The sequence below is a fragment of the Diplotaxodon limnothrissa genome, linkage group LG18 (genome assembly GCF_057381915.1).
Source record: "Diplotaxodon limnothrissa isolate DT_005_m linkage group LG18, D_limnothrissa_male_GT1.1, whole genome shotgun sequence".
NCBI lineage: Eukaryota > Metazoa > Chordata > Actinopteri > Cichliformes > Cichlidae > Diplotaxodon > Diplotaxodon limnothrissa.
In genome coordinates this window covers 23,615,830-23,643,081 of record NC_140613.1, presented here as the reverse complement: position 1 = coordinate 23,643,081, position 27,252 = coordinate 23,615,830, and the positions used below count along the sequence as shown (strand labels likewise).

Here is a 27,252-nt window from a genome sequence, read left to right as displayed (position 1 = left end):
TTTGTGGTCATCGTGCACCTTCTCTCGTATTTTTAATTTGAATCACAGCTGTAACATTTTGACTCTGACATTTTCACAGCTTGCTATCTGCTAAAATAAAAACAGCATGAGGCACATGAACTAAATAATACAAGCGAGTACAGAAGAACACAGAAAATTGAATGCTGGCTTGATTTTAAATGATGAATAAAAGAAGTTCAGCTATTTCACTGTCAGCATGAACTAAGGACACAATGAAGAAGCTCAGTAAAGGTCTGTGCTTCATCTTTATCCAGCACAAACTCACCAAACACAGAACCACATTGTTCATCAAAGAATATAACCTTTTATCTGGCTTCTGATATCATTGTCAACTGTTCATGTACTCATAATCATATTACAATCATAATGATCAGACTATACTACTATTACAAATCATAGAAGGGTACACAACTGTCCTGTCTCCCAGCGCACAGAGATGAACACCACTTTATCATTTCTGGCGTCAGCCTCTGACAGGAAGAGTTAACAGAGAGGTGGAGGAGGGACAGAAACCTGAGAGTGACTGCACGCCTCCTTCTCCTCAGCTGGCCAATAGCAGGCGGCTCACAGCTTTGACTTGACGGCTGAGAAACTATATAATAGCAGCACTGAGCTTGTTTATCCAGGAACCTGAACTATCAGATCCAATTCGAGAAGAGAAGGCAGGACACTGCACAATTCTGTGCACAGTTTACAGACGTATTTCAGAAGTTTAGTAAAACGGCAGAAATGAAGACAACACTGGCAACTCTGACTCTCTGCCTGGTGGTGCTCATGGCCACAAGTTTCCCAGTGGAGAGGAAAAGAGCCTCAAGCTCTGGTGGTGCTACCAAGGAGAAGCGTGTCCAGTATGCAGCATGGGATGATGTTAACGTCCTTGCCCACGGCCTCCTGCAACTGGGCCAGGGGCTGAAGGAGCATGTGGACAAAACTAAAATCCAGATGAGGGACCTGTCAAGCAAACTGAAAGTCTTCAATCGCACTGTGAGCGAACTGGGGAAGGAAAGCCAGAGGCTACAAGCAGAGGGGGAGCTTTTGAAAGCTCGGGCCCAGGGACTGGAAGACAGAGAGGGGCAGGTGCTGAATGTCACAGCCGAGCTGAGGGATAAGGCAGAGGAGATGCAGCAGGAGAGAAGGACAATGAGTGAAAGACTCAGCCGCCTGGAGGAGAAGGTGGACGGCATGTTGCAGGGAAATGGAGGGATGTCTGACATGAATGCTGGTGCCAAGAACAGCAGTGATGCTCACAACATCCAGGTAAGATTATGTGTGTAGGTTAATGATGATCATTAGAACTATGTTGGATAAGTTGAATGAAAGTTAGTCTGGGAGGGAAATTATCTGAAATGAAGCTTTTCCACTGTGTGCAAACCATTTTTCTTAGAGTTAAGATACTTCCATGTAGGCCCCTCAAAGTACAAAGGGATTTTGCACTGGTTATCAAGTCAGTGGATTTACAGCATCCAAGGATTACAAGGTGTGTGTGTCTGTGTGTGTGTGGGGTGGGGGGTGTCTGAACACTCAGTGGTCCTAAATAAAATTAAACAGAGCGTAAGCAGCGGGTGGTGGTAAGCCGGAGTGGAAGGTTACTACTGCAGGCGCGGATAAACGTGCAGTACGTGCAGACAGAGCTGCCGGATAAAAAGGCTCTGCCAGCATCAGATGCAAGAATTTTCCGTTCCGTTGCATTTTGCAGCACAGACACTGAAGGGGCTCATGAAAGTTTTGCTTTCTTAGCAAAGCTTCGTTTACAAAGCATTGTGTGAGTCGGAGAGCTTTGTATGGTGAGCTGGAAAATCCCGAGCGGCGAATGGGTTACATAACTACACCTACACACTATTGGCTTGTCATTGTAGGATAAAATAACAAGTTTCAAGCAACAGTTTGAAACTTACGGGTACCCTATTTGCGGTGTTAACTGGAGGACCTCCTTTGAGCGATGGATTTATTTTACGCACAAACACGTCGTCGAATAAAAATGATATAATAATTAATATTGTTGCACCTGTGTCATATTTTTCTGTCAGCTCATGCTGGAGGCCCAGAACAGACGAATTGATGATCTGATGGAGCGCATCAGACTTCAGCAGGATAAGCTTGACAAACAGAACGTGCGCATCAGGACCCTGCAGAGTGAAGTAAGCAGGCGCCACATTTACGCACACTGCTTGCACAAAAAATTCTTTAAACATCTTTATCGTTATTATTATTATTATTTTGTCATTTTTTTTGTCTCATCACTGATTTGCAACCTTTTTCAGATCCAGCAGTCAAGACAGAAAGCCTCCCAGCGGAGCAGCAAATCCGAGGGTGGTGTCGCGGAGCAGCGCGACTCGCCGGCCGGTAAGTAAAGCCAAAAAGCGTCCAAAATCCCCCCCTTGACACTGTCTTAAGTCGACTCTACAAAATCTGACGCCAAATGTAACAGACCATCTGTCTAGTAAGGCCACAAAGAAGCTTAAATCACTAGCAATTAAAATCAAGGAAACTAATTAATTCGGGACAAGCTTATCAGCTCAGCGTGACGCCAAAAATACCAACAGGTGCAATCCCTGAGAGCGACTGAAATATTATTATTACTCGTTAAATACGATATAGCATTAACCCTCTCCAGGCAGACGTTGCAGATTTGCAACAGTTAAGAACTAACAACCTGATCACCCCACATACATATTTTATGAGTTTCTTTTACTCAGAAGTAGCACTGCAGGACTTGGTTGTGCATTAGCAACAAAAAACTTAATTTGAGCCTGAGAGGGTTAACACAGTCACGTGTACAACATATTTAAAATATAAAGTATAGATTTGGGGTTTTTTGTTTGTTTGTTTGTTTGTTTAATTGTAAGCTGAGTCTATCGTACATTTGAGGGATTTTAATCACAATAGCAACAGGAAGTTGCTGGAATATCGCTGCAGGAGTTGTACGGGAAATTAGTAAGGTGTTTAGTCAGCACCTCTGATACTGTGGTTTACAGTAATTATGAAAGGCTCTCAGACTGCAGGCACGCCAAACAGCTGCTGTGACTGAACCAGCATGAATGACTGGTTTCATCCAGACTGGACTGGATGCTGAACAAATGGGGAAGCGATAAGAAACTCTGAGCTTTCTATCAGATTAGATATAGATCTCATTTTATTCCTTTTTAGTTTTAAATAACGCTGAAATCTGCACATATGGAATAATTGCAGTAATTATGAATGAATACAAATGGAAAATGATATATTCAAACTGAATTCTCGGGTTGTAATAGCCATGTGTGTGAACTAGGTGAAAGGTGAATGTGGCTGAGGTAACATTAGAGTTCGGTCATTGAAATCACAATTACACCATAAAGCTCTGACATCTGCAGGATTCAGGGATGGGGGAGAGTTATTCTGGAAAGGTTTCAACTGGGGGAAAGTTTGCTGGTCTCTGGGAGAATTCAGTCAGGGTCAGACAGCATGCCAGGATTACGCGCAGATCATTTCTGCGCTGTGGAGGAGGGAAAGGGCAACAAGGTTTTCTTGGACTCTTGTTCAGATTTCTCACCTTGGGTCTTAACTAAAATAATAATAATAATAATAATAATAAAGGAAAACAAAGGGGAAAGGCAAGCTAAATTTATCTCTGAACTTTGTACAGATATCGTATGTTGTTTTGAAGACACTCACCTCCTCCCCATTTCCAAGATGTCCCACCTTTTTCTGTTAAACAAACATTTTTACATCCCTGAAGAATGAGCAACCTTTGCCCTACAACAATCAAACAGGCATTCCTCCTCCTGAGCCTCCTTTCCCTTTGGTCGTCCTCTCCTCCCCCATCCCTGTGCACCTCCCAGCCACCCCATCTCCTCCTTATTTCCAATTATAATGAATTAGAAATGTGCTAAAGTTCAGGAGAACCCTTGACCCCTGAGCAGACAGTCACCACAACAAGAGTTCATTTCTCTAAAGAAGAAAAGGTCACCTCACACAAACAGATTTTGCTACTGTGTGATCAGCTGATGAGCTTTCACTGAAACAACTAGAACAACCAAATTTAAATCTATATATATGCACAGTAAATTGTGACGAGGCTTTGGCAGGATATTAAACTGCTCTACATGATGTCATCCTTACTAAAAAAGGATTATGCCAGGGGTGCAATTAGCCTCATCCCTTATTAAAGCACGTGCCAGCTCTGGCACGTGCATACAATAACAGCCCCCCTCATCCCTACACCACGCTGTGATCATTCCCCATGCATGCAGCAGCCATGCACATCTTCGTCACCAAGCGGCTGCTGTGCACGTGAGGGAGGTGTGACAAGCCAAGGGGGAGGAAGGGGGTCGGATGCACGAGCGAGAGGGCGGGGGGTTTGTAGAGGAATGTAAAGGATAGGAGTATGTAACTCTATAGGTTGCACAGCCCAGCACTTAAAGAGGGCAGGCTGCCTGGGAACTGGGAGAAAGGTCATGTTTACAACAGTCCTGCTAAAGCTAGGTCAAAGTTTTTGTTTTTTGTTTTTATCAGGAACACACTCATATCTCCAGACATAGTGATAAGCTTTTATTTTTCTTTCCCCTGGAGATATAGTCTTATTTGAAAACACTCTACTCGAAGTGTGCAGCAGCCCATTACTGAAAGATTCACTAACTGTGAATGACCTATTTCTGAAAGCTGGGTAGGATAACCAAAATAAAAACATTTGAGGGAGCTGGGGCGAAATCTGAACACAGCGGTTGGACTAAAAAGGCAGCATGTCTAAAGCACATTCAGGGAAAAAGGCATCCGTGATACAGTCCAAGTTTTAACTTTTTTTCCTTCTTCTTTGTTCTTTTTCCAGAGACTGCATCGGACTGTCACGAGCTGTTCATGAGAGGAGAGACCACCAGTGGGGTGTACACCATCCAGCCAGCAAACTCAGAGCCCTTTGAAGTCTTCTGTGAGATGACAGCTGGTACGTGGAGCAAAACTCCTTTAGATTTTGAACCTGCTGTTTCATCAGATGGAATATGTTCTGATCATTCTTTCTCTGTTTTTCTATCCAGACGGCGGATGGACAGTGATTCAGAGGCGCCAAGATGGTTCAGTGGACTTTGACCAGCTGTGGGATGCCTACGAGAAAGGCTTCGGCAGCCTGAATGGTAAATGCTTTTGAATTTTATTTCACTGGCTGATTGGTACAGTGTTCAGACAGGTTATCTGCCTTTTAGTAACGTTGCATCAGTGGACAGAAATACCCTCCAAAAACATTTTAGCACTTAAACCTGAAATGGACCACATGCAAACAGAGCTCAAACTCCTCTTCTTTCCTTCCTCTCCAGGAGAGTTCTGGTTAGGTTTAGAGAAGATTTACTCTATTGCCAAAGATGGCAGCTACATCCTCAACATCAAGCTCTCTGACTGGGTGGATGACCTTGCAACCGTCCGTCTCCCGTTCCAACTGGGCGGACAGGAAACCAAATATTCCCTCCAGATTCAGAAGGGTGGCACTTTCAGTGACCTCGAGAGCTCCCTGGCCACTGACACCGCCTCTGGTCTGCCTTTTTCCACCCATGACCAGGACAATGACCAGAAAAGTGACACCAACTGTGCCAAGCACCTCTCTGGTAAGATACAATGATGAACATCCTTCAGATATTAACTCGTGATGTGGCTCACATAGAGTCCAGTAAAAACGCATCAACTAACCTAATATCGTCCTGTTTTTTCTAGGTGGTTGGTGGTTCAGTAACTGTGGGCGCTCCAACTTGAATGGCAGATATTTCCAGAGTCCTCCTCCCAAGCAGCGGCACCAGAGAAAGCAAGGCATCTTCTGGAAGACTTGGAGAGGCCGTTACTACCCTTTGAAATCCAGTATGATGATGATTGCTCCCGCTGCAATCGAGAGCAAATCATAAAAAACCAGACGAGGCAAAAACAAGAAGGGTTGTAAGAAGCAGAACTATTGGTTGATGAGGTAGAGCTTGCCACTTCCTTGGTTATCTCCCTTTAGGGACTTAATCTGAGAGCTACAGCCCTCAAAATCAGGACTGTTCTCCAGAGAAGATGAGCAGATTCCTTCCCGGCATTGATGGCCACAGAAGAGACAAAGCTAAAACGTGCAATGGAATTTTAAAAAAAAATTAATATGTCGTAGCATTGCGCAGTTTCTTTCTGCTGGTTTGAAGATGGTGCTCCCAGTCAACAGGACGTCCCATCACAGCGTGTCCCAGCCTGTCCAGTGAGCTGTAAGCAAAGAAGCTTTTCCAACAAGTCCAGACTCCTCATCACATGTGAGGTGTCAGCTGTGTATGCGGTCTGTTGATAAGTTTGAATGTAGCAAGGACTGTCAGATTTTTAATAAAAAGGAAAGAAAAAAACCATGCAGCATGCATCAAGCAAGCCTTTTAAACCCAATGGGGCAGACCAAATGGAGACTTAATTAAAACAGTCATTTTCTACGTGAACATGACGACAGAAGCATTGTGTAAAGTTGTACTTCACTGTAAACTAGATGCAGAAACACTGTTCCAGCCTTTTGTACCACATACTGCACGTTCTGCCTGCAAATTTGAATCAGTCGAAAACTATTCTTAACTGAGTTGTTCTGATTTTCCTGTGGAGATGTTGTTGATAATAAGTCATATTGACTACTTTTAAGACGAGTTTTTGTAAGTAGTATTTGAAGGACTGTTTTCATAACTATAACTGTTACTGTTGTCCAGTGATATTATCTGTGTCCTTAAGACTTGAGAGCTACTGTAGATGTTTTTTTTCCTTATTTAAATGTTGTAAAAAAAATCACCTGATAAATGTATATATCTATCTATCTATATATGCTGTTTGTAATTTATGTTCTGGTTTTTTTTAAGAGAAAGATTTGGGGCCATAAAGAGCCAATAAAACTGATTGAAACCAATATCTGTGTGCACTTTATCTCTGTTATGTTCAATGCAATTCAGTTTTATTTACACAGCCACAAACCTCAACAGTCACCTCAAGATGCTGTACATGCAAAACCCCAAGAATCAGATGACCAAGGGCGACAGTGGGAAAGAAAACTTCTTGCATTTTGCAGTAAATCCATAACCAAGATGTGATGCAAGGCATGTAGTCTGATTTCACATTGTGGCTACCTCATGTAATTAAACTGATATTTATTTTTCTTACACTTGTAACACAACACTGAGTTTGCTAACCGCGCAAACACACATCTGCACTAAACCGCAGCCGCACGTAGCAGACCTCTCGATCAGCAGCTTATACCTGGAAGCAAACCTTAGTAGCTCCAAGGTGTCAGCTTTAATTTCCAGAGCACCACCTTCTACATCCTTGTCAGGCTTACTGTTAATGTGCTTCATCCACAGTGATCCTCCGAGAACTGACAGCCGGGTCAAGATCAACATCTGAGACAGCTGATCTGAAGGAGTTTACCCTCATCTCAACTCGCCTTTCTCTTCTGGGCTACGGTGTTGCCAGTGAAAGTCGACGGCCTGATGTCACAGCTTGGGTGATGTAAAAAGAACGGGACAGCACTTCCTGCAAATGGAAAGCATTTGGTGACTTGTTGTGGTGACTGTCTGCTCGGGCGACTGTAAGGCATGGGAACAGGTTTTTGTTTTTGTTTTTTTAAACCTTGGTAAATAAGGTTTACCATTTTTTTCATTTAGCATGCATTTAAAGTGTTCTTTCTGCAACTCTCTAAATCAAAACTAAAACCAATTTATTCTTGAAATGTACTTTTAGGGCATATTAAGAAACTGTGGCAACACAAACCTATTTGCATTTGTCTAACACCTTTAAATATCTCTCTATTTTTTTATTTATTTTTTTGGTCGTGGTGGTGGGGGGCTTCTAAGCCCAGACATTGGGATAGTCTAAATATTGTTATTCCCATTTGATTTGCAAAGTTTTATATGAATGAATGTAAACTTGCTAAAATGATTTTCATGGTTCAAAGTCAAGGTGGGCCTATAAATTAAGTAGAGTTTTAATTTGAACAATAAATAAATAAATAAAGCTTTCACTTAAGGCGCTTTTGGTTTATTTGTGTTGACCTCCTGCTGTTTTGTTCTCTTTGGCTCTTTCGGGAACAGTGCCAGTACAATCCAAAGCATTAGCGGTCTGGCTGTACTCCCTACCAAGAAACAGTCCAGTGTTTCTGTTTGTTTGTTTTAAACAAATTAAGCACACACCAGATGAAGCAGAATAATTCATTAGCTTTAATGGAGCTGGTAGACAGATTTGATTAACCTTAATCAAGACCTTTCACTAAACGAATCTAACCAGTTTTCAGCTGTCACTTTATTAGGTACACCATGCTAGTACCAAGTTGGACCCCCTTTTAACCTTCGAATCTGCCTTAATTCTTCATGGCACTGATTAAACAAGATGTTTGAAATGTTCTTTAAAGATTTTGGTCCATATTGATATGAAAGCATCACACAGCTGCTGCAAATCTGTGATGGGAATCTCCCCTTCCACCACACCCCAAAGGTGCTCTATTGGATTAAGATCTGGTGACTCTGCAGACCATTTGAGTACAGTGAACTCATTGTCATGTTCAAGAAACCAGTTTGATTTGAGCTTTGTGACATGGTGTGTTATCCTGCTGGAAGCAGTCATCAGAAGATGGATCCACGCTCAACAATATTCAGGTCCATGGTGCTCAGTTGGTGCCAAGGGCCATAAAAGTGTGCCAACTGGCCTGAACCATTGATATAATGCAGGATGGATCCATGCTTTCGTGCTATTTGTGCCAAATTGTGACCCTACCATCTGAATTTTGCTGCAGAATAATCAGACCAGACTACATTTCTCCAATCTTCTGTTGTCCAGTTTTGGACAACAGGCCATTCTCTATGAACCCTAGATTTTGCTTGAAAATCCGAGTAGATCAGCAGTTTCTGAATCACAGTCACTTAAATCACTATTCATTCCTTATTCTATTGTCCAGGTTGACCTTTAAAAGGCTGCTTTGACCATGGCTACATGCCTAAATGTCTAATTGCACTAATAAGATGTGATGGCTGCACTTACAGCCACACAGTGGTAATACCCACCATGTTAGTGTAGAGGCTTATAAGTAATATTGCATTCACATTTCTTTCTTTAAATATAGGAATTTATTTACAGGACAATAAATAACTGGTTTTGGTTTAGTTAATTCATATATCCACATAACGCTGCATTCTAAAATAAGTGCGCACATTTTAGTTTACACTGTTATGTATGATTAATCTTTTGTTTTCTGAGTTACCTTAGTTGCAGCTGTTCCAGTCCCTTGATTAAGGAGCCAAGAGGTGGAAAAGGGGCGGAGCGAGGTTTAAAGGAAGGCTACAAATTGGTTCACGCCATAACTCGGGACCATGGGGGGGAATTGGAGTTCATTATGTTTGGTTTAGTTAGGTTTTGTGTGTTTTACCCCTTTTCCTGTTTTTGTGGGCTGATCAGCCACTATTTAAGTTTCCCCTTTGTCTCGTTAAGTTAGGTCAGTTTGTTTGAGTTATCAGTTGTGTTGTCAACTTTGAGTAGAGTTTTGTTAGTTTGACCTCTTTTATGGGCCCAAGATTTTGATTCTTTTTGCATGAGTTAACCAATTATGTTTTTTGGGTTAAATAAAAAATCATTTTTTGGACTTTAACCTGTGCCTAAGTTTCCTTCACTGCACGGTCCATCACATAAGACATGGCTGATTAGAGGCTTGCAATAACAAGCAAAGGATCAAATATTGCCATTTCCTTCTTCTCCAAAGGCCTGCTTGTTTATTGAAGTGATTTTAAGGGCAGTGGAATCCAGTTAAGTCTCTGCGGTGCTCCCAAATCAATATGAAGCATCACTCAATACATCTAAAGGTTACCACAGCATCAGCTGCCACATGTTTGGGGAGCTTCAAAGCCCTCTTCTTGTAGCTGAGGTGGATTTCTTTAAGTCAGGTGCAGGTCTGATGTGAAGAGGAACACAGGAGCCGGGGGGTCTAATTGAGGCTTTAAGCCACACTTGACATTTAAAATAATAATTTTAAAAAACCTTTTAATCCCAGAAAATATGAAGTACAACAAGACATATAACCCTTCACAGGTAGAAAAACAATAAGACTGCACCAGAAGAAAGCTTGTGATTGATTCATACATTTATTCATTATCATGTACAAATTGTATTTCGGTGGTACAAAGCTGTTGTAAGACTCCAGTGCTCACCCTCTTGTTGTCTTTATTGCAGTAAAAAAGGGAAATACCAGCATGATCAAGAGTCAAGAGGTACTTTGGCAAATATAAATTATGTGTTAAGAAGGCAAGCAGACATCTCGAGCAATGTAATATGACGGGGTAAGACGGCGCAAAAACATCAATGAGTGCCTTCCATCAGCACTCATGAAAAAAAAAAAAAAAGAATAAAAATCCATAAAAATATTTCATTTTAAACAACAAACGCTAAAAACACAGACAGAGGAAGAGCCTTGATTTTCTTCCTTTCTTGATTATTACACCAACTCCGAGGTACAGACCCACAGTATGTATGGCTATTGTGAGGGTGGGTGTGAGTGTCTGTGCTTATGTATGAGATGAACTGTATTTTACATATGCATGTATACTGTAAAGGTTTACGTCTGCAAATGCGCGGACACATTTCCATGTCATATCTGTGAACTGTAACCACCGCTTCTACCTCTGACTGGAGTAAACAAAACAGGCTTGGGGGGGCGGGAAAACAATTTGATAACGTTTGGCAGAAACCATCGTGGCTGTAGAAATGAAGATGTGAGTGAGCAATGAGTCAGACTGACACAGCCTGCAAACATTTCTTCACAAGTCTTTGTTCGGCTTTCTGGGTGGGACACCACATGTCGTGCACGTAAACCTTTCTCCAGACTGTACATGGGGGTGAAGGGGGCGTGAAGAAGACTGGGAGAGCAATTGAGTAACAGAAGAAGACAGAAAGGAGGAAATGTAATGCAGAAGTGAGACGAATAGTTGGTTGGGAGGAAAGGAGCTGGTGGCTGCTGGGTGTCTGATGTGTTTCTTGCTGACAGGGTAAACAGTTAGAAATGGGCTGGGGTGGGGAGGTCATGGAGAATACAGGTGGGCGGACAGTTGGGAGGGGTAAAAGAAGGAAGAGGGGAATTTGACTTCACTTGTCCCCTGTTGTCTGATTTTAGAGGTATTGTTGTAGAAAGTGCAGCAGCATTATCTCGTAGTGCTCTCCAGACTCAGGGCAGCGGATACTGTGCCGCTCGTTGGGGTAGACCTTTAAAAATGAAAACAGAGCAATCAACCAACATCAGCAAATTAATTTATAAATTAATACACATGCTCTTTGTGTGTGTACAGTGGGGCAAAAAAGTATTTAGTCAGCCACCGATTGTGCAAGTTCCCCCACTTAAAATGATGACAGAGGTCAGTAATTTGCACCAGAAGTACACTTCAACTGTGAGAGACAGAATGTGAGAAAAAAAAAAAAAAAAAATCCATGAATTCACATGGTAGGATTTGTAAAGAATTTATTCGTAAATTAGGGTGGAAAATAAGTATTTGGTCACCTCAAACAAGGAAAATCTCTGGCTCTCACAGACCTGTAACGTCTTCTGTAAGAAGCTTTTCTGTCCCCCACTCGTTACCTGTATGAATGGCACCTGTTTGAACTCATCATCTGTATAAAAGACACCTGTCCACAGCCTCAAACAGTCAGACTCCAAACTCCGCCATGGCCAAGACCAAAGAGCTTTCGAAGGACACCAGGAAAAGTATTGTAGACCTGCACCAGACTGGGAAGAGTGAATCTACAATAGGCAAGCAGCTTGGTGTGAAAAAAATCAACTGTGGGAGCAATCATCAGAAAATGGAAGACGTACAAGACCACTGATAATCTCCCTCGATCTGGGGCTCCACGCAAGATCTCATCCCGTGGGGTCAAAATGATCATGAGAACGGTGAGCAAAGATCCCAGAACCACACGGGGGGACCTGGTGAATGACCTGCAGAGAGCTGGGACCAAAGTAACAAAGGTCACCATCAGTAACACACTACAACGGCAGGGAATCAAATCCCGCAGTGCCAGACGTGTTCCGCTGCTGAAGCCAGTGCATGTCCAGGCCCGTCTGAAGTTTGCCAGAGAGCACATGGATGATACAGCAGAGGATTGGGAGAATGTCATGTGGTCAGATGAAACCAAAGTAGAACTTTTTGGTATAAACTCAACTCGTCGTGTTTGGAGGAAGAAGAATACTGAGTTGCATCCCAAGAACACCATACCTACTGTGAAGCATGGGGGTGGAAACATCATGCTATGGGGCTGTTTTTCTGCCAAGAGGACAGGACGACTGATCCGTGTTAAGGACAGAATGAATGGGGCCATGTATCGTGAGATTTTGAGCCAAAACCTCCTTCCATCAGTGAGAACTTTGAAGATGAAACGAGGCTGGGTCTTCCAACATGACAATGATCCAAAACACACCGCCCGGGCAACAAAGGAGTGGCTCCGTAAGAAGCATTTGAAAGTCCTGGAGTGGCCTAGCCAGTCTCCAGACCTCAACCCCATAGAAAATCTGTGGCGGGAGTTGAAAGTCCGTGTTGCTCGGCGACAGCCCCAAAACATCACTGCTCTCGAGAAGATCTGCATGGAGGAATGGGCCAAAATACCAGCTACTGTGTGTGCAAACCTGGTAAAGACCTATAGTAAACGTTTGACCTCTGTTATTGCCAACAAAGGGTATGTTACAAAGTATTGAGTTGTATTTTTGTTATTGACCAAATACTTATTTTCCACCCTGATTTACGAATAAATTCTTTACAAATCCTACCATGTGGATTCATGGATTTTTTTTTCACATTCTGTCTCTCACAGTTGAAGTGTACCTCTGGTGCAAATTACTGACCTCTGTCATCATTTTAGGTGGGTGAACTTGCACAATCGGTGGCTGACTAAATACTTTTTTGCCCCACTGTAACCAATCATATCTAATCTAGAAAATATCTTTTTTGCCTTTGAAGCCACTCATGACCTTCTTTACAAAGGTTGTTTTTGTAGCCTAGCACCTGCTGTTGCTAGGTTACACAAACCATCTCCCTTATCCATATATAACTGGGCCATGAGGGACAAACAAGCGCCGTTTAACCTTTACCCGTGTTGAAGTTGACACTGTGAAGCTCAACACTTCTTGATTTTGATTGGTTGGTGACAGAGAAGTGGTTCAAGAGTTAACTTGTATTTCCAAATGAAAGCACTGAAAGCGCAGCAGGAAAAAGAAGCTGCTTTGCATGATCGCACTGAACGCTGTCGATGCAAAGTGTCACAGCATTGAGGCTGTCATTATGGAAATAGCTGCCCACTGACACTAAAGGTTCAAAATTCAAAACAACAATCCTAATCCTAATATATAATCCAACTACTGTATTATGTTAACTGAAGTTAATTTATTGAACTATAAATAAGTGATACAAGCGAAAATCCTGTGAAAACTAAGATGGCCCTTAGCAGTAAAAGTGCACTTTCTTCTATGTTTCTGGAAGCATGATCTGATATCCAAGTGCTGGTGATGTTATATTATCACCATATAGGCTATATTATCATAATAATAATGTTGGTCCAGGATCAGCCCTGCATCTGACCAGTGATGTTGTTCGATCACTCACTATCACTAACAAACCAACATAAGTGATCAACTGCAGCATTGATCCTGGACAACATGATTGTGATAATGCTGGAACAACATAAACATACACACACACATGTATTATGCTCTTAAGATATGAAACAAACCTGAAGCTGGTAGGGCTTTCCAGCCCGGATTATCTGTGACACTAGAAAATTGGTGTGGAAAAAGTGTACATTCTCATCCAGAAAGCCGTGGAGAATAAGCAAACGGTTGGGCCTGAAGAAGAGAGTTACGATGTGATTAGTTAAACTGCAATGAATACGTGTTCTGAGAACAGTAAAAACATGTTCCCAACATTACAAATGTTTTAAGTGGCACAAAGAGATTTACAGAATGATTACACAAATGCAGTTGTAAAAAATCTTTTACTCTCTCTTTCAGTATCACGTTTTTAAGGTCATCGCTAGAACCCTAAATAGTGAGGTTCCGTCAGGATGCAATCTTAATGTTTGCAGAACTTATTTTACATACAAAAAATAATAATAATAATAATAATCCACAGCTTTTGACTTAAAGGAAGACCCTGCTACTGAAACATCAATAACTCAACGTTCCTCAGCTAATGAAAATGATCCAAGTAGCCCAAGGACATAGAGGCAAGGTGTGGCATGCACAAGCACGAGTTCAAGAGTTTAAATGTTTTAAGAGTCACATTTAAAGGTGTTTCATAAGAATGAGACTGATTTTTTTAAGAAGTGTTTGAAATGTCAGTTGCACACAGGAATCGGACTGACCAAATGTGAAGCACATTTAACCAAAATATAACATTAAAGATCCTACAATCGTTATTAAAATACAGAGACAATATGAGAAACTGCAGAGAATGTGCGTTTTGATTTTAAAAACATTTTTCTTTCTTGTTAACTTAAATAAGAGTGTGTGTGTACTGACTCGCTAGGGAGCTTGTCCACATGCAGCGCCACAGATCCCTCCTCGTAGCCCTGTTGGTTGTTCTCAGGCACATCCATGTAGCGCTCTGTGTAGCCTGTGTCATAGGCCATCCACACAGTCACTGGGGCACCTGCAATAGCCAGCTGTCAGGGATGGAAAAGAAATAACATTAAAAGAAAAAGAATTCATCTTAATCTGGAAAGAAGTCACTTTGCAGGAGAGTAATTGTTTAGGCTTACTGTGTGTGTTATAATACGATTATTAATGGTATATTCTGATGTCATTGTTTTACATCTGATATGCACGCATGTCACAAGAAAAATCTTGATGTATCTGCAGACATCTCTACTTAATAATGACTAATGGCTAACACACTCCAAGACAGACACCATGTGGATGCAACTGGCAACTGCATCACAAATGAGGTTATGAGCAATAAGGAAACGGAGAATTAAGAAATGATTTCTCCACTTTATATTGCATTAAATAACAAATGCCTGCATGTTTTGGGCTATAGGTAAAAGTTTAATATGGTTTTAACAATAAACGACAGCTTGAGGGTAAACAGGTAGTCCAACCTTAAAGACATTGGGTCGCTGGATGAGGCCCATGAGAGAAAGGAAACCTCCATAGGACCAGCCATGGATGGCAACACGGCTCAGGTCCACAAAGTTAAACTTCTCTGCTACATACTGCAGCCCCTCCACCTGGTCTTCAATCTCTACTTGACCCTGGAGAGGCAAACAGAGTTATTTCGGCTGGAGCTTTGACATCACATCGATTTCTTTAATGATACTGGATTATTATTTGTATGTGTCAAACTTTACCATTTTGTTTTTCAGTGCTCCTTCAAATTCAAGGCCCCTCTGACAAGAACCCCTCCCATCAATGACAACCACAGCATAGCCGAGAGAAGCCAGTGTGTTCAGGCGGAGGTATTTCATGCCCTTAAAAGAGTTGTTAACCAACTGCACCTACATATACAAAGACATAATCACATTCTTAGAAACATTTTGTTTACACAGTAATAGACTTTCAGAGCAGCATTTATTAGCCACAAAGGGAAGGCAGCAATGATTAAATCTTATGTAACAAAGCCGTATGATTACACAGTTAGAAGTAAGATGGATAAGATGCAGCTACAAACCTGTGGGCCTCCGTAGACAAAGAGAACAGTGGGGTGTTTCCGCCCAGACTGCAGGTTGTGAGGCTTGTATACCATCCCATAAAGCTGGAAGCCTGACTTCCCCGGAAAGTCGAAAATCTCAGGTGGATTGTAATCTCCCGGACAACCTGGATGACATCAACAAGCAGTCACCAGGTTAGGCATACGCAAACAACGTTTTATGTAATAAAAAAAAAGTAAATTGTGAAATGACTGGTTCTCTTATATAAAGCTTTTCTACTCAAAGTGCTTCATACAGCATGCCTGAGAACCCTTTGTCAACAAATGTTACAGCAGAAAAAAACCTCAGCACTCTAAAACATTTTACAGAACTAAATGATTGTTTGGGAATAAAAAAATGAAACGTTTTAGTGTTTAAGGTTACTGATACTCTTGAACCTGTACTATATTCCACAGCTGGACTCTGCTGCAGGTTTATTTTTCATTCCCTCAGCCAGATTTTTACAGCTTCAAAACATTGTTTCAGCTAACAGCACAATCATGACAAGCAACTCTGTAGAAGCTCCTGCAATGGGGTGGCGGTTAACAGGGATTTATGTTTTAGTGGGAAATCTTCACCTCAACCACCCCTCTCTAGAAATTTAACTACAGATTGCATCGACTGTGATTTGCTTGTTCGTGCATTGTGCATGTTCGGCTACTTTGAGTTAGTATATTGATTGTTATTCTCTAAGTGGCTAAATACAAGGAAACATAATTCTAACATCAATGTAAGGACTCTCTAATGTCAGTAAATTTCAGGTGGGAAATTGCAGAATTTATCGGAATGGACATGAAGGCAGAAAAAAACAAAACCAACAAACAAACAAATAAAATGCTGTCTATCGTCTGGTGCCACACATAAAACACCAAGATACGGCCACAAGGTAATTACACATAATGCACCTGCACAAGCATAAATGCTAGCAACGATGTCGGCCACTAGATAGTTTACACCGTCTGCAAAAATTCCCTGCAAAAGTCTAAATCAAGACTTCTGCTTCAATTCCTACTCTTCCAACAAAGCACAAACTGTTCAAGCTGACACCCATATAATGAAAACTACATTAACTAAAGGTGTAGTGCTAAAAAAATTTATATAGAGCAATTTTCAATCCATTGTGATTAAGGAGCTTGCAAAGAAAAGCGTCTGGACTTCTTTAAGTTGCTTGAAGACGTTTCACCTCTCATCCGGATGAGAGGTGAAGCAACTTAAAGAAGTCCAGACGCTTTTCTTTGCAAGCTCCTTTGACTTGCTTGAAGACGTTTCACCTCTCATCCGAGAAGCTTCAGTTCTAAGGTCAAATGGTGGAGAGTCCCAGATATAAACCTAGTGGGAGTGACCCCCCACAGAGGGACAAAAGGGACAAAAGGGACACTGAAGAAGCTTCCCGGATGAGAGGTGAAATGTCTTCAAGCAACTTAAAGAAGTCCAGACGCTTTTCTTTGCAAGCTCCTTTGACTACGATGACCTGGATGACTGAGAACCTTCACAGACAATCCATTGTGATGGTTTGGTCCATGATAAGTAGTTTGAATTAAAGAGGTTAATAAACTTTAAGCCTTAAATTTCAGGAGTTCCAAAGCTCCCAGAAACAGAAGAAATGTGATGATGTTTAGGATCGTCTCCTGATATGAACACTCACACTTGGACAGACTATCCTCTGCACAAAACTATACTGACACAGAGAGGCTTTGTTTTGTTTAATGCCAGACTTGTAATTTTTTAACTGCAAGAGAGGTTTTAAAAAAAAGGGAACAAAACATTTACCATGTGAAAACCAAATTTATCAAATCCTTTGAGAGATTTTAAAACAATGACTCTTGGCTGACTTTTCCTTTAGTTTGACAAAACGTCAAACAAGTACTTTTCGTTGGAACTAACCACTTATAGACAGAGGAATGCAGTTGCTCTTGGATACTATCTCAGTGTACACACTGCTGACAAGCAGTGCCTCTCCGTCTTTAGTACGAGCGATGTTACATGGTCTTTTTTACATCAGGCTCTGTTTACCTGGCGATTCCATCATGCTGGCCCAGAACTCAGGAACCATGTGCAGCGGGTCACCTTCTGAGCCAGTCAGCTTGTAGACGTGAACACAGGGAGGAGTACTCACGTTGCTGTAGTGGCTGACAAAAAAGTCAAAGTTCTGCAAGAAGAGAGAAGAGAAAGAGATGCCTTATAAAGAAGAGGAAGGAAATAAAAGGCAAGAGGGATGCAAAGTTGTATCACTAACTACAACAAAGCCCGACATGAGACACTATCAAGTATGCTGTCAACACTCTCTTTAACCCTCTCAGGCCCGAATTAAGTTTTTTGTTGCTAATGCACAACCAAGTCCTGCAGTGGTACTTCTGAGTAAAAAAACCTCATAAAATATGTATGTGGGGTAATCAGGATGTTAGGTCGTAACTGCCTGCCTGGAGAAGGTTAAACGCTTCCTTCAAGCCAGTGCTTTATTTCTCACTGCTCTTAAGCAGGCAGTTTCTCTCTTTACTTAAACCTTCTCTATATCCTCTATTAGCTGTACTTAATCTGGACTGGTCTTGTTTCCCCAGGTGTAAGACAACAACACTTATATTTATTTATTTATTTATTTTTCATATATTTGAAATGTAATTCTGGCACTGACTGAAGTATTTGTTCCCACCAGAACTACTCAAAACAGTAAAATATGTTAAAGCAACTCAACTGTTGAGCAACATGTTAAAAAAAACAGGTGGATAAACAGCTGGATTACTGAAATTTGCACACAGAGTTAAGCAAACAGGTACGTGCACAAATAAATGATAGTACCTGACTAACAGAGCAGCTATGAGAGAAGCCAGGCTTAGTTAGTCTGACCACATCTCCAGGTGACTCATAGCTGACCACGTAAAGATGATGCTCCAGAGGAGTGTCTCTGGTGCCCTGGAAATACACCAACTTTGTTGCCTCATTGACCCAGATCTAGCAAAGGAAACATTAGAGAGCATTTGAAGGTGAATGAAAACAGCAGCTCTCAGCAAAAATACAGCAATTTCAGATGCCATAAAGTAGTCCATGACAAACCTAAATAAAGCCAGTGGAAAATCTTTGTTTCAAGTAATATATTAAATAGTTTAGAAAAGCTGACACCTAGTCAGCATTGGTGCTGAACTCCAGAATACAAAATACAGAAAATACAGTAAAATGTACATTTCAAACAAACATGTATATTTGAGTGTTCTAGTGATTTTTTTAAAGGTAGCATCAGGTTAACTTGTCATCTTTCAGCTTCAGTAGCATTTGACGGTGTTTGCATGTCAACATGTTTAGACATTTTCTGTCCATCTGTTTTACCCAGACTGAAAACAAAAAAATGCCTGAAACAAGCAAAAGTTGAAATTGACTGCAGCAGAAGCCTGACAGAAAATCTCCAGGGAAATACCAAATGTCAGTTGATGTGGATCTGTTGTCAACTTCAGACACTGCAGCACCAGTCTTTTTATAAACACCCTAAAATTAGGATTTAGAATCAACACTCCAAATTCATGATCATTACTTGAGATTAAAATTGAGAACTGCCCAAATATTTTCTTACTGAGTTCACCTGTATCTCTCATAAGTGTGATTTTTTTTCTTTTGTATTTGGCACTCACCTTGGAGCCATGTCTTGCCAACACTTCCCATTCCCCACAGGTCAATGTAACCTCTTCTTTGATTGCACATTTAAAGTCTCCTGGAGGACAAAAAAGTAAAAATCAACATTCTATAATGTAAACGCTAACAGCTGAGTCTAAAGACAAAAGTAGTATCAGCCTAAAAAATCTGATTATTTCATTTCAAATCAATGCAGAGGCATCTCCTAGTTTCGTACCCTCTAGGTGCTGGTATTCCTCTATCCAACGGTAGCAGCCTGGTTGTAACTGGGATGTGATTTTATACAGATGGCTGAAACCTGTTTTAGACTCATTTACCCAAATGAAAGTAAACTCATCTTCTGTCGTTTGAATAAAGGGATAGAATATATCGTGAACCTGCAGAAAGAAAGAAAGCGTCATAATTAGAATTTATAAATGTACTTAATCAGTTTATTTTAAAGGTAACCATAGAGAGCTGTGAGAAAACATTTACATTTATCCAGACGTCAGTGGTTTCTTCATAGATTATGTATGGCTGCGTGTTAGTGGGCACAGCCTCCAGACTCTCCTGTCTTAGAGCTGGATCATCTGTCACTGGGATGAAGAGGGCGGGTGGCAGCAGAACAAGTTGCAGTTTCCTCTGACTGCGGTCTAACAGCACTGCCCAACCACTACAACAGAGAGCAGACAACGATCAAAAGACTGATTTGTATGGAATGATGAGCAATCGTGAATGAAAAATAGTTCCCTCCAGTACAACTTCTGTAAAAACTAACGAGACTGTTGTGTACGTCCATAGCTCCCAAACTGAAGCTACAATTTTAAAAGGTTCTCAATCAGATAGTTTCTTATGCTGGTTTATTCTGAGAGTGGCAGAATTTTGCAACACTCACTATTTGCCGTCACTCGTCCATCCTACTCTGGCGATGTATTCTGTCCCAGGAAACAAGGAGTTAAAGGGGGCGACCAGTTCTTTGTCGTGTGTGCTCACTATCTGTAAATACACATACACATGCATACGCACACGTGAGATAAAGATCATGCTAAAGAATGAAGATGCTAAAGCACGTAGAAAAAAAGTGAAGAAAAGGAAGTGAGACACTTGCTCTTCCTTGATGATCTGTCTTGATCTCTGCCAGTTTAAGTGTAGACTGGGGATTTTTGCTACCTGTAAATAAGAGATTAGAAAAAAATACAAGTTGTAGAAATGTGTGCGTATGTTTTCACTACTCTAAATCCTTGTGCATACATTGTGCAAACCTGCACTGACCTGTGCGAGGATATCTGTATGCGTCTGCTTTCCGCTCCTCAAGTGCCGGAGATGGAACATGAATAATTTCTACCTCTGTTTCATCCACCTCTTCATACAGAAGGTACACTGTTTTACCTCCATTAGGGTCTGACGGGAGAAAAACAATTAACGCAATTTATCCAAAGAAACAGAACCTATAACATGGGCTGCAAGAATTGTTCCTTAAGAATTGCTTTTGTTAGTAAGAGCCATTGAGCCGAGAACCTACTCGGCTCAACTCAACGCAGCTCGATTCAACTCAGTTTCGGAAGTTTTCCATTACAATTGAGTGCCACCTAATGTACGTGGGGTCGTTATAGCAGTGCAGCTGAAAGTTCAGCGACATTATTTGTATGCAACACGAACACCATAACAATAGAGGGCATCGAGGTGATGGTACACCCGCTGCTCAGTGTATGGCTTTTTGTCAGGCTCGGGGACCACAATGTTTTTTCTCATTGCCAGGTTTAAAAAATGGCAGCTTCGATTTTTGTGAAGGAGACACTCTCATGACTCATCGAGTGACGCCACTGACTGACAATCGGCCACATGCAGTCTGATGACATCACATTTTTTGGATCAGATCTCAGGTCACTTGGAATCCTGGCCAAGCGGGTACTAAAAAGTACCTGGTACCAGGTACTACCACCTAATGGAAAACCCTAAAAACTGAGTCGAGCCGAGCTGAGCTGGTACTATTGGAAAAAGACATACGGCTGACCTTCTACTGCTGTGGGGCTCCACCAGTAGCCAGTGAAACGGTCAAACTCTTCCTGTATGACAAAAGTTGCTACACCTGCAGACTTGGGGTCCTCCTTAACATTATCTAAACCTGGGAGAAATTGAATAAATTAGCAAATGGGTTCAAATCCATATGCCATATTCATATGCCTAAACACAAAACTGAACATGTGGGATCTCAAAGTTGTTTTCTCTCTGCGCTACAAAGTGAAATTGGATGAGAAAAGACAGGGAAGATGAAGTGCCAAAACAAGACACACACTAATAGTGTGAAATTTGTAAAGCTCACTCAATAAAAATACTGCTTAAATAAAAAAAAAACTGAGTCTTCAGACCTTTATGGCAGTACGTGAGTCGCCTTTCCTCGCCTGTCTTAATGTTGGCTATCCACAAGTCATTGTTGTTGATAAAGGCTATAAAGTCTGGATCTCCGGGGCAGATCTTGGGGTCCATACGGGTCCCTGAGCACTGGGTCTTGATCTCCATAGGCTTTACAGGAGCTGACTGCTAAAACCAACAAAAACAGTCTTAGTCAAAAGGAAATTGAATGTTACGTGGACAAAGCGAGAGCCTTATGAAAACATTAACCTGATTCATGAAAAAAAAAAAATTGGAAGTTTAGAGGAAAGACATCAGGACAATCAAAAAGAGTTCTGTAAACTAAGTTAACTCCGTCTGTAACATCTGCTGACTTGAAATACTTGTTGAGTTGTAAAGAGAAGCTCAAATAACAGCTTGAGATTGTTGGTCTGCACAGCCAAGTAAATGACAGCAAGTACAGACCACCCATATGGATGCACGTGGTTATTTTCAGTGACTCAGACCAGCTCATGATTTTGTAAAGTGACTCAATGCATTCGAGCTATTGCAATTTCTCCTACCAGTGAGGATGTTGTTGTATGTTTATACAAATCTCATTTATCTATTATTCGACCAGTTTGTTTATTCTTTTTATCTTGCTAAACCCATCAAGATTCAGCAGCAGCATCATGCACTCCAAAAACTCTTTAAATACAGTGTAATGTACAAGGGTCTAAGGAAATCCCTGTTACTTCAAGCAGGTTAAAAAGCTGCATTAAAATTATAAAAGGCACAAGCACAGGGGGAGAAAGACCTGAAGTGCACCTCTGACAAACAATCTAAATGAATCTTAATCCAAGGCCCAAACCGAGTTTTACAGCTTTTACTATTGATAGACATCTAAAACATGTTAACTCTCCCAAGATTTGTAGTCGATACACCAATTTGAAACTCCTATGTCACCTTGTTTTTGAGTTATTGCATTCACAAACTCAGGTGTTCCATTGCTTGCCTGTCTGTCCACCAGGCAGGGTGATAGCATTACCCCCATCAGCCTTTTAGAGCTGATGGGTAAAAACTGAGCTGTACTGTGGAAATTACTTATATTAAGATGTCGGAGGGATTCAATGTGCAGTTACACTTCTTTACACTGACAGAAAGGGGAGTTTCAGTTTCACGGCCCACTTAAGAACAAAGTGGCCCACAACGCAAAGTCAGTCTAACATTCCTGCTCTAGCCATTAATCACACAAACACATGAAATGTAATAACTTATAACATTATTCTATGTAATAACACTATTCACTGACTGTGTGTCTGGAAGAAAGTCTGACAGGAGACTCACAGATAGAGATCATCTCTACCTTGCAGGTATTCCTTGGTATCCCTCTAATTGAACGGATACACAGTATTTAAAGGTTTATGAGCCAAAGTAATGTATTTAACATAACAGTGTCTTTACACAGCTGTACTGATCCATTCTTTAATCAAGAGAATCTAAGAATTGCAAAAAATTGAGCAGCTGTACTCACGATGAAACCATTGTTGCCACCGTCTTGACAGTAGAATAGGCTATTACTAGCCTGGAAGAGGAACAGTCCAGTCTGGGAATGGTAGTCATAGGATGTAATACCAAATGCTCCCAAACGTTTACGCTCTCTCAGCAACTCCTCCTCTCGAGAATATGCCCCCTGGTGCGGCGTAGCCTTAGAGCAACAACAGGAAAACATGTGGATAAGATTTGAATTTACCAAAGGGATTTTTAGAGGTTTGCTGTGTAAACCTGTGCATATGCAACGGTACATATATGTAAAAATTTAGGGCTGGGTATCGTCACTGATTTCTAGAATCGATTTGATTCCAATTCACAAGGTCCCGAATCGATTCAAATCAATTCGAATCGGGGAAATTTTGCCTCAGACAGTAAAAAATATTATAATTCAGATCATGCATCAGTACATTTCCATATTTATTTATCTATAAAAAGAAAGCTGACACTTGCGAGACTTTATCAAAGGTGTAAGCATCACAGCAGATGCCTTTGTGTCAAAGTAGCTGATGATAAAACACAGAAAAACATGAAGGTGATTTTCCTGGCCTGGGATTTTATACAAATATTCTGCAGTAGATCAAAAACGAAGGAAAAACCATTAATCAACATATGAACAACACCTGATGCTGCTGAAGTGAAGCAGAGGAAAGTTACAGAGGTTTTATTAGAGACACAGCTAAGCGTTTTGCAATTTTGCATAATTTTAAAAAGTTTAAATTTGTTCAGTAGCCTATTGAACGGCAGAAATGAGGCTTTCTTTACAGAAGTAAGTAAAAGGAAAAAAACACAGCAGCCGACAGCGCTGTAAACAACGGTATAATTGTGCGCAAGCGAATAATAAAGAAAACAGATTTTTAGACGGGAAACTGTTCTTGAAGTATACAGAGAGAGAGAGAGAGAGAGAGAGAGAGAGAGAGAGAGAGAGAGAGAGAGAGAGAGAGAGAGAGAGAGAGAGCTGTGCATGAAGTGTGATTTTATCGTGGTGGAAGCAAAGCAGCAAAAGTAAGAAGGAATCCGTGACGATGTTTATCAAATGTGAAGCGTAATATGCTGCTTCTTTTGCTGCTGGTTCAGTGAATTTTGGTTGAAGAGAGATAAAACCTGCAGCTCAGAATCTAGTGCAAAAAATACGTAAACACAAAGCGCGGACCCGCCGAAGCATCAGAATCAGCGAGCTGTCGGCTTTCAGCCCCGACAGTGTCCGTGCCGTCGGGTGAGAAAGGCAACATCTCACTGATTCTGATGCGTCGGCGGGTCCGCGCTTTGTGTTTACGTCTTTGTGCAGAATCCGTGTACCTGCTCACATTTACTGATTTAGCTGTTTGGTGGTTGTTGAAATTTTGTGAGGTTTAACCTGAGATTCTGGCTTTTCGGGCAAAATAAATTTATATTAAAAAATCGATTCAGGATTTTAATGAATCGATATATTTATATGTAACATAATAAATGAGAAACACATGATTAAACCACCTTCATCTGCCCCATCATCCCTTCATAGTGGTTGGATAGTATTTTGGACTTCAATAACAACATACTGGGTAGTTTGGTTGTGGCACAAACAGAGAGGAGAGAGGAGAGATGGGGAATTCACCTGAAAGTGATCCAGCATCTGTTTCCATGACAACACTAAGAGGGCCTCTTTCCGAATCTTCTTGGGGATTTCTGAGTAGAGTAATGAGTTCTCTCTGCTTCCATAAGGCATTCCTGGTAAGCGCAAAGAAAAGCAACAAAGGCAGTGTCAACAAGAAACAACAGGCATTTCACCGTGACTGTTTTAGTATTATGAGGCAATCATCCTCTGCTGCCTTGAGCAGAAAAGCATGACTGAGGTCAACTGAAAGGAGTACAGTTGAGAAAAAGACAGAAATGACCAATTACAAGCTGATACTGGGCATTTTTGTGTGGCTTACCGAGGTAGTAGAGCCGGTGGGAGTGGGGTCCATTTTCATCATTTTTCTGCACAAACTGGAAGTCATGGGGAGCCTTGTTGGCAATCATGCCTGAGTACTTCCTGCTACAGTGGATAATATCTCGCAGGCCCTCCCAAGAGTGTTTCTCCACAAAGAACTGAGATGGCACATCCTCCATTTCCACCACCTCTGCATTATCCGAAAGGCCGTCCACAGCCGTCATGCTCACAGTCACACAGCTGCACGTTGACATTACAAAGAACTGATAAGTGGTGCAGAAACCAAGGCACACCTACACAAGGCCATTCATTTATTGGAACTGGTTTAAATATTATTCATCCGTTTTTTTTAACCAAGGCAGAGAGACTACATGAACACTGTACCTTGTCCAGATACCGTCTTTATTGTCACAAAGTCTGACCTTCTTGACTCTATGCATTCACTGGTTAACACGTTTGACGTCAGATCTGTAACCAATAGAAGAAGTACAGATGTAATGTTAAAAAATTGTAAATAAAATTAGTTAGCAAATTTGGAATTTGGGTCATCAATTCTTTATAACAAAAGCTAGACACAGTCAAGAAATCTGTCTGCACCAGGCTGTTCTTGTCCCATTAGATTGAGCCACAGTGCATAACACAAATACAGAAAGTGGGCCCCAAACAGAGGGGAAAATGTATCCTTTATTAAGACTTCAAAGGATACTTGCATACTGCAGTGTCCACTAAAGATGTGAAATCCCCTGAACGATTTTTATATGCAAGTCTATGATAGCACAAAAGCAGCTGCCACATCTACAACTCAGCTTCAGGTGAAATACAGGATTTATAGTATAGCCCACATTTCTGCCTTTATAATCTCTGTTTAGTGAGAGATTATATGACGCAAACACCTGTGTGGGGGGATACTGTCTAAACAACCGAGATGCTTTTCTGATGCTACTCCTTTGGTAATTATAGTTGACTAATCTAATATTATGGTGAGGCCACTTACATCTGTGTTTAACAAACTCGCAATCAAAACACCAACCAGCATGTACCACAGAATTCGTATAGATGGCCCTAAATAGCGAATTCAACAATAATTTGTTAATCGTCATGTACGAATGTATAATAGCCATACCGTAAATCTTCGCTTGGATGAAGAACATCTGTAACGTTATTACCGTATGTCTAGTCCTTGTAATCCTCCTATTAGCAATTAAAATTTAACTTAACGTGGCCTCGATCTTACTAAACACGTTAAAATTACAGGGACCTATGTGCCAGTTGTAAAATAATATACGGAAAGAGCCCATTTGAGTCAGGTAGATACCTGACAGCGTTTAAAGGCTTAATATTAAGGATGGGAAATTAGTAGAGTGAAATGGTAAAATAATAATAATACCGGTGCCGCTGATGGTAACAGTTAAGGTTAGCTTGCCTACAATAGATCTTTGTTCTTGATTTGCAACTACTCACTCACGCCGGGAAAAAACACCGGCAAATTTATTTGAGCGAACATTTCAAACTCAGCCGATGTTACTTACATCATGAGGTGAACAACAAAACCCCAAAGATTTTAAAAACAGGCAGCAAAAGACAGTTATTAAATCGTGTTTGCCTTCGCTGCCTTTTGACAGGACTGTTCCCCTCTGTCATTCTCGCTCTGAAGCTAACAAGCTAGCTGCCGTTAACCGGGCTGGAAGCTAGGTTGCCACAAGCTAGCGGTGTCTGGTTTTCTATAAAAACAGGCTCTGTGAAAGAAGTTAAAATTTAAACCAACACTCACCAATTCGGCCACTGTTTCTTTACCCGGCTTACAAACCTTATTAGCTCGATGTCAATAAACAGTTTTGAGACCGCTAGAGCTTGTATCCATGGCCCAGAATGGCCACACTCAAATTGCAGCTGGCTCTAAGATTCAAGAGGCGGAACATTCGTACTGGTGGAGTACAAACCCGGTGCTTTTTTCAGCCGCACCGCTGTTGCTGCTCTGGTTTCAGCGGCGGCAGGAACTTTGTGGTCAGTATTACAACTGCTCACCTTATTTGAGCATGAACAGCTTCCCAGGTTAGGCGCTGATGCCTGATGTTTAAAGCTTCAAGATGAAGCAGAGACCATGTCAAAAAGGCTGAAAGCCTCTAATTAGCAAGTCACCAATAATTTTGATGTACATAGCATCTTTTGTTTTGTAAAGAAAT

The 27,252-nt window shown here is 41.2% G+C and overlaps 2 protein-coding genes across 2 annotated transcripts; one reads left to right on the top strand and one right to left on the bottom strand.

Annotated features, from left to right (window-relative positions):
- The first annotated feature begins 664 nt into the window (after positions 1 to 664).
- angptl4 (angiopoietin-like 4) lies at positions 665 to 6,759 on the top strand. The gene is made up of 7 exons (XM_085377894.1): positions 665 to 1,278; positions 2,049 to 2,159; positions 2,283 to 2,364; positions 4,826 to 4,939; positions 5,031 to 5,126; positions 5,307 to 5,591; positions 5,698 to 6,759. Exons 1-7 carry the CDS (start codon positions 751 to 753, stop codon positions 5,880 to 5,882), a joined length of 1,401 nt encoding a protein of 466 aa, XP_085234020.1. The 5' UTR covers positions 665 to 750; the 3' UTR covers positions 5,883 to 6,759.
- Positions 6,760 to 10,440: 3,681 nt separating this feature from the next.
- On the bottom strand, positions 10,441 to 26,958 carry LOC146613643 (dipeptidyl peptidase 9-like). The gene is made up of 21 exons (XM_085377891.1): positions 26,841 to 26,958; positions 25,454 to 25,537; positions 25,071 to 25,309; positions 24,752 to 24,864; positions 23,141 to 23,314; positions 21,645 to 21,816; positions 21,290 to 21,400; positions 20,548 to 20,676; positions 20,380 to 20,445; positions 20,171 to 20,267; positions 19,771 to 19,948; positions 19,514 to 19,673; positions 19,296 to 19,375; positions 18,472 to 18,624; positions 17,689 to 17,824; positions 15,657 to 15,802; positions 15,337 to 15,483; positions 15,088 to 15,240; positions 14,510 to 14,652; positions 13,723 to 13,834; positions 10,441 to 11,211 (listed from the first exon to the last, which is right to left on the bottom strand). Exons 2-21 carry the CDS (start codon positions 25,507 to 25,509, stop codon positions 11,119 to 11,121), a joined length of 2,658 nt encoding a protein of 885 aa, XP_085234017.1. The 5' UTR covers positions 25,510 to 25,537; positions 26,841 to 26,958; the 3' UTR covers positions 10,441 to 11,118.
- Between the last annotated feature and the right edge of the window lie 294 nt (positions 26,959 to 27,252).

Excerpts from the sequence above, each read along its gene's own strand:
- angptl4 (XM_085377894.1), top strand. The coding sequence starts at position 751 with ATGAAGACAACACTGGCAACTCTGACTCTCTGCCTGGTGGTGCTCATG. Across the intron at positions 4,940-5,030 it reads CTTCTGTGAGATGACAGCTG|ACGGCGGATGGACAGTGATT; the intron begins GTACGTGGAGCA and ends TTTTCTATCCAG. Across the intron at positions 5,592-5,697 it reads CTGTGCCAAGCACCTCTCTG|GTGGTTGGTGGTTCAGTAAC; the intron begins GTAAGATACAAT and ends TGTTTTTTCTAG.
- LOC146613643 (XM_085377891.1), bottom strand. The coding sequence starts at position 25,509 with ATGCATAGAGTCAAGAAGGTCAGACTTTGTGACAATAAAGACGGTATC. Across the intron at positions 19,674-19,770 it reads CCACTGACGTCTGGATAAAT|GTTCACGATATATTCTATCC; the intron begins GTAAATGTTTTC and ends TTCTTTCTGCAG. Across the intron at positions 15,484-15,656 it reads TTGTCTACGGAGGCCCACAG|GTGCAGTTGGTTAACAACTC; the intron begins GTTTGTAGCTGC and ends TTGTATATGTAG.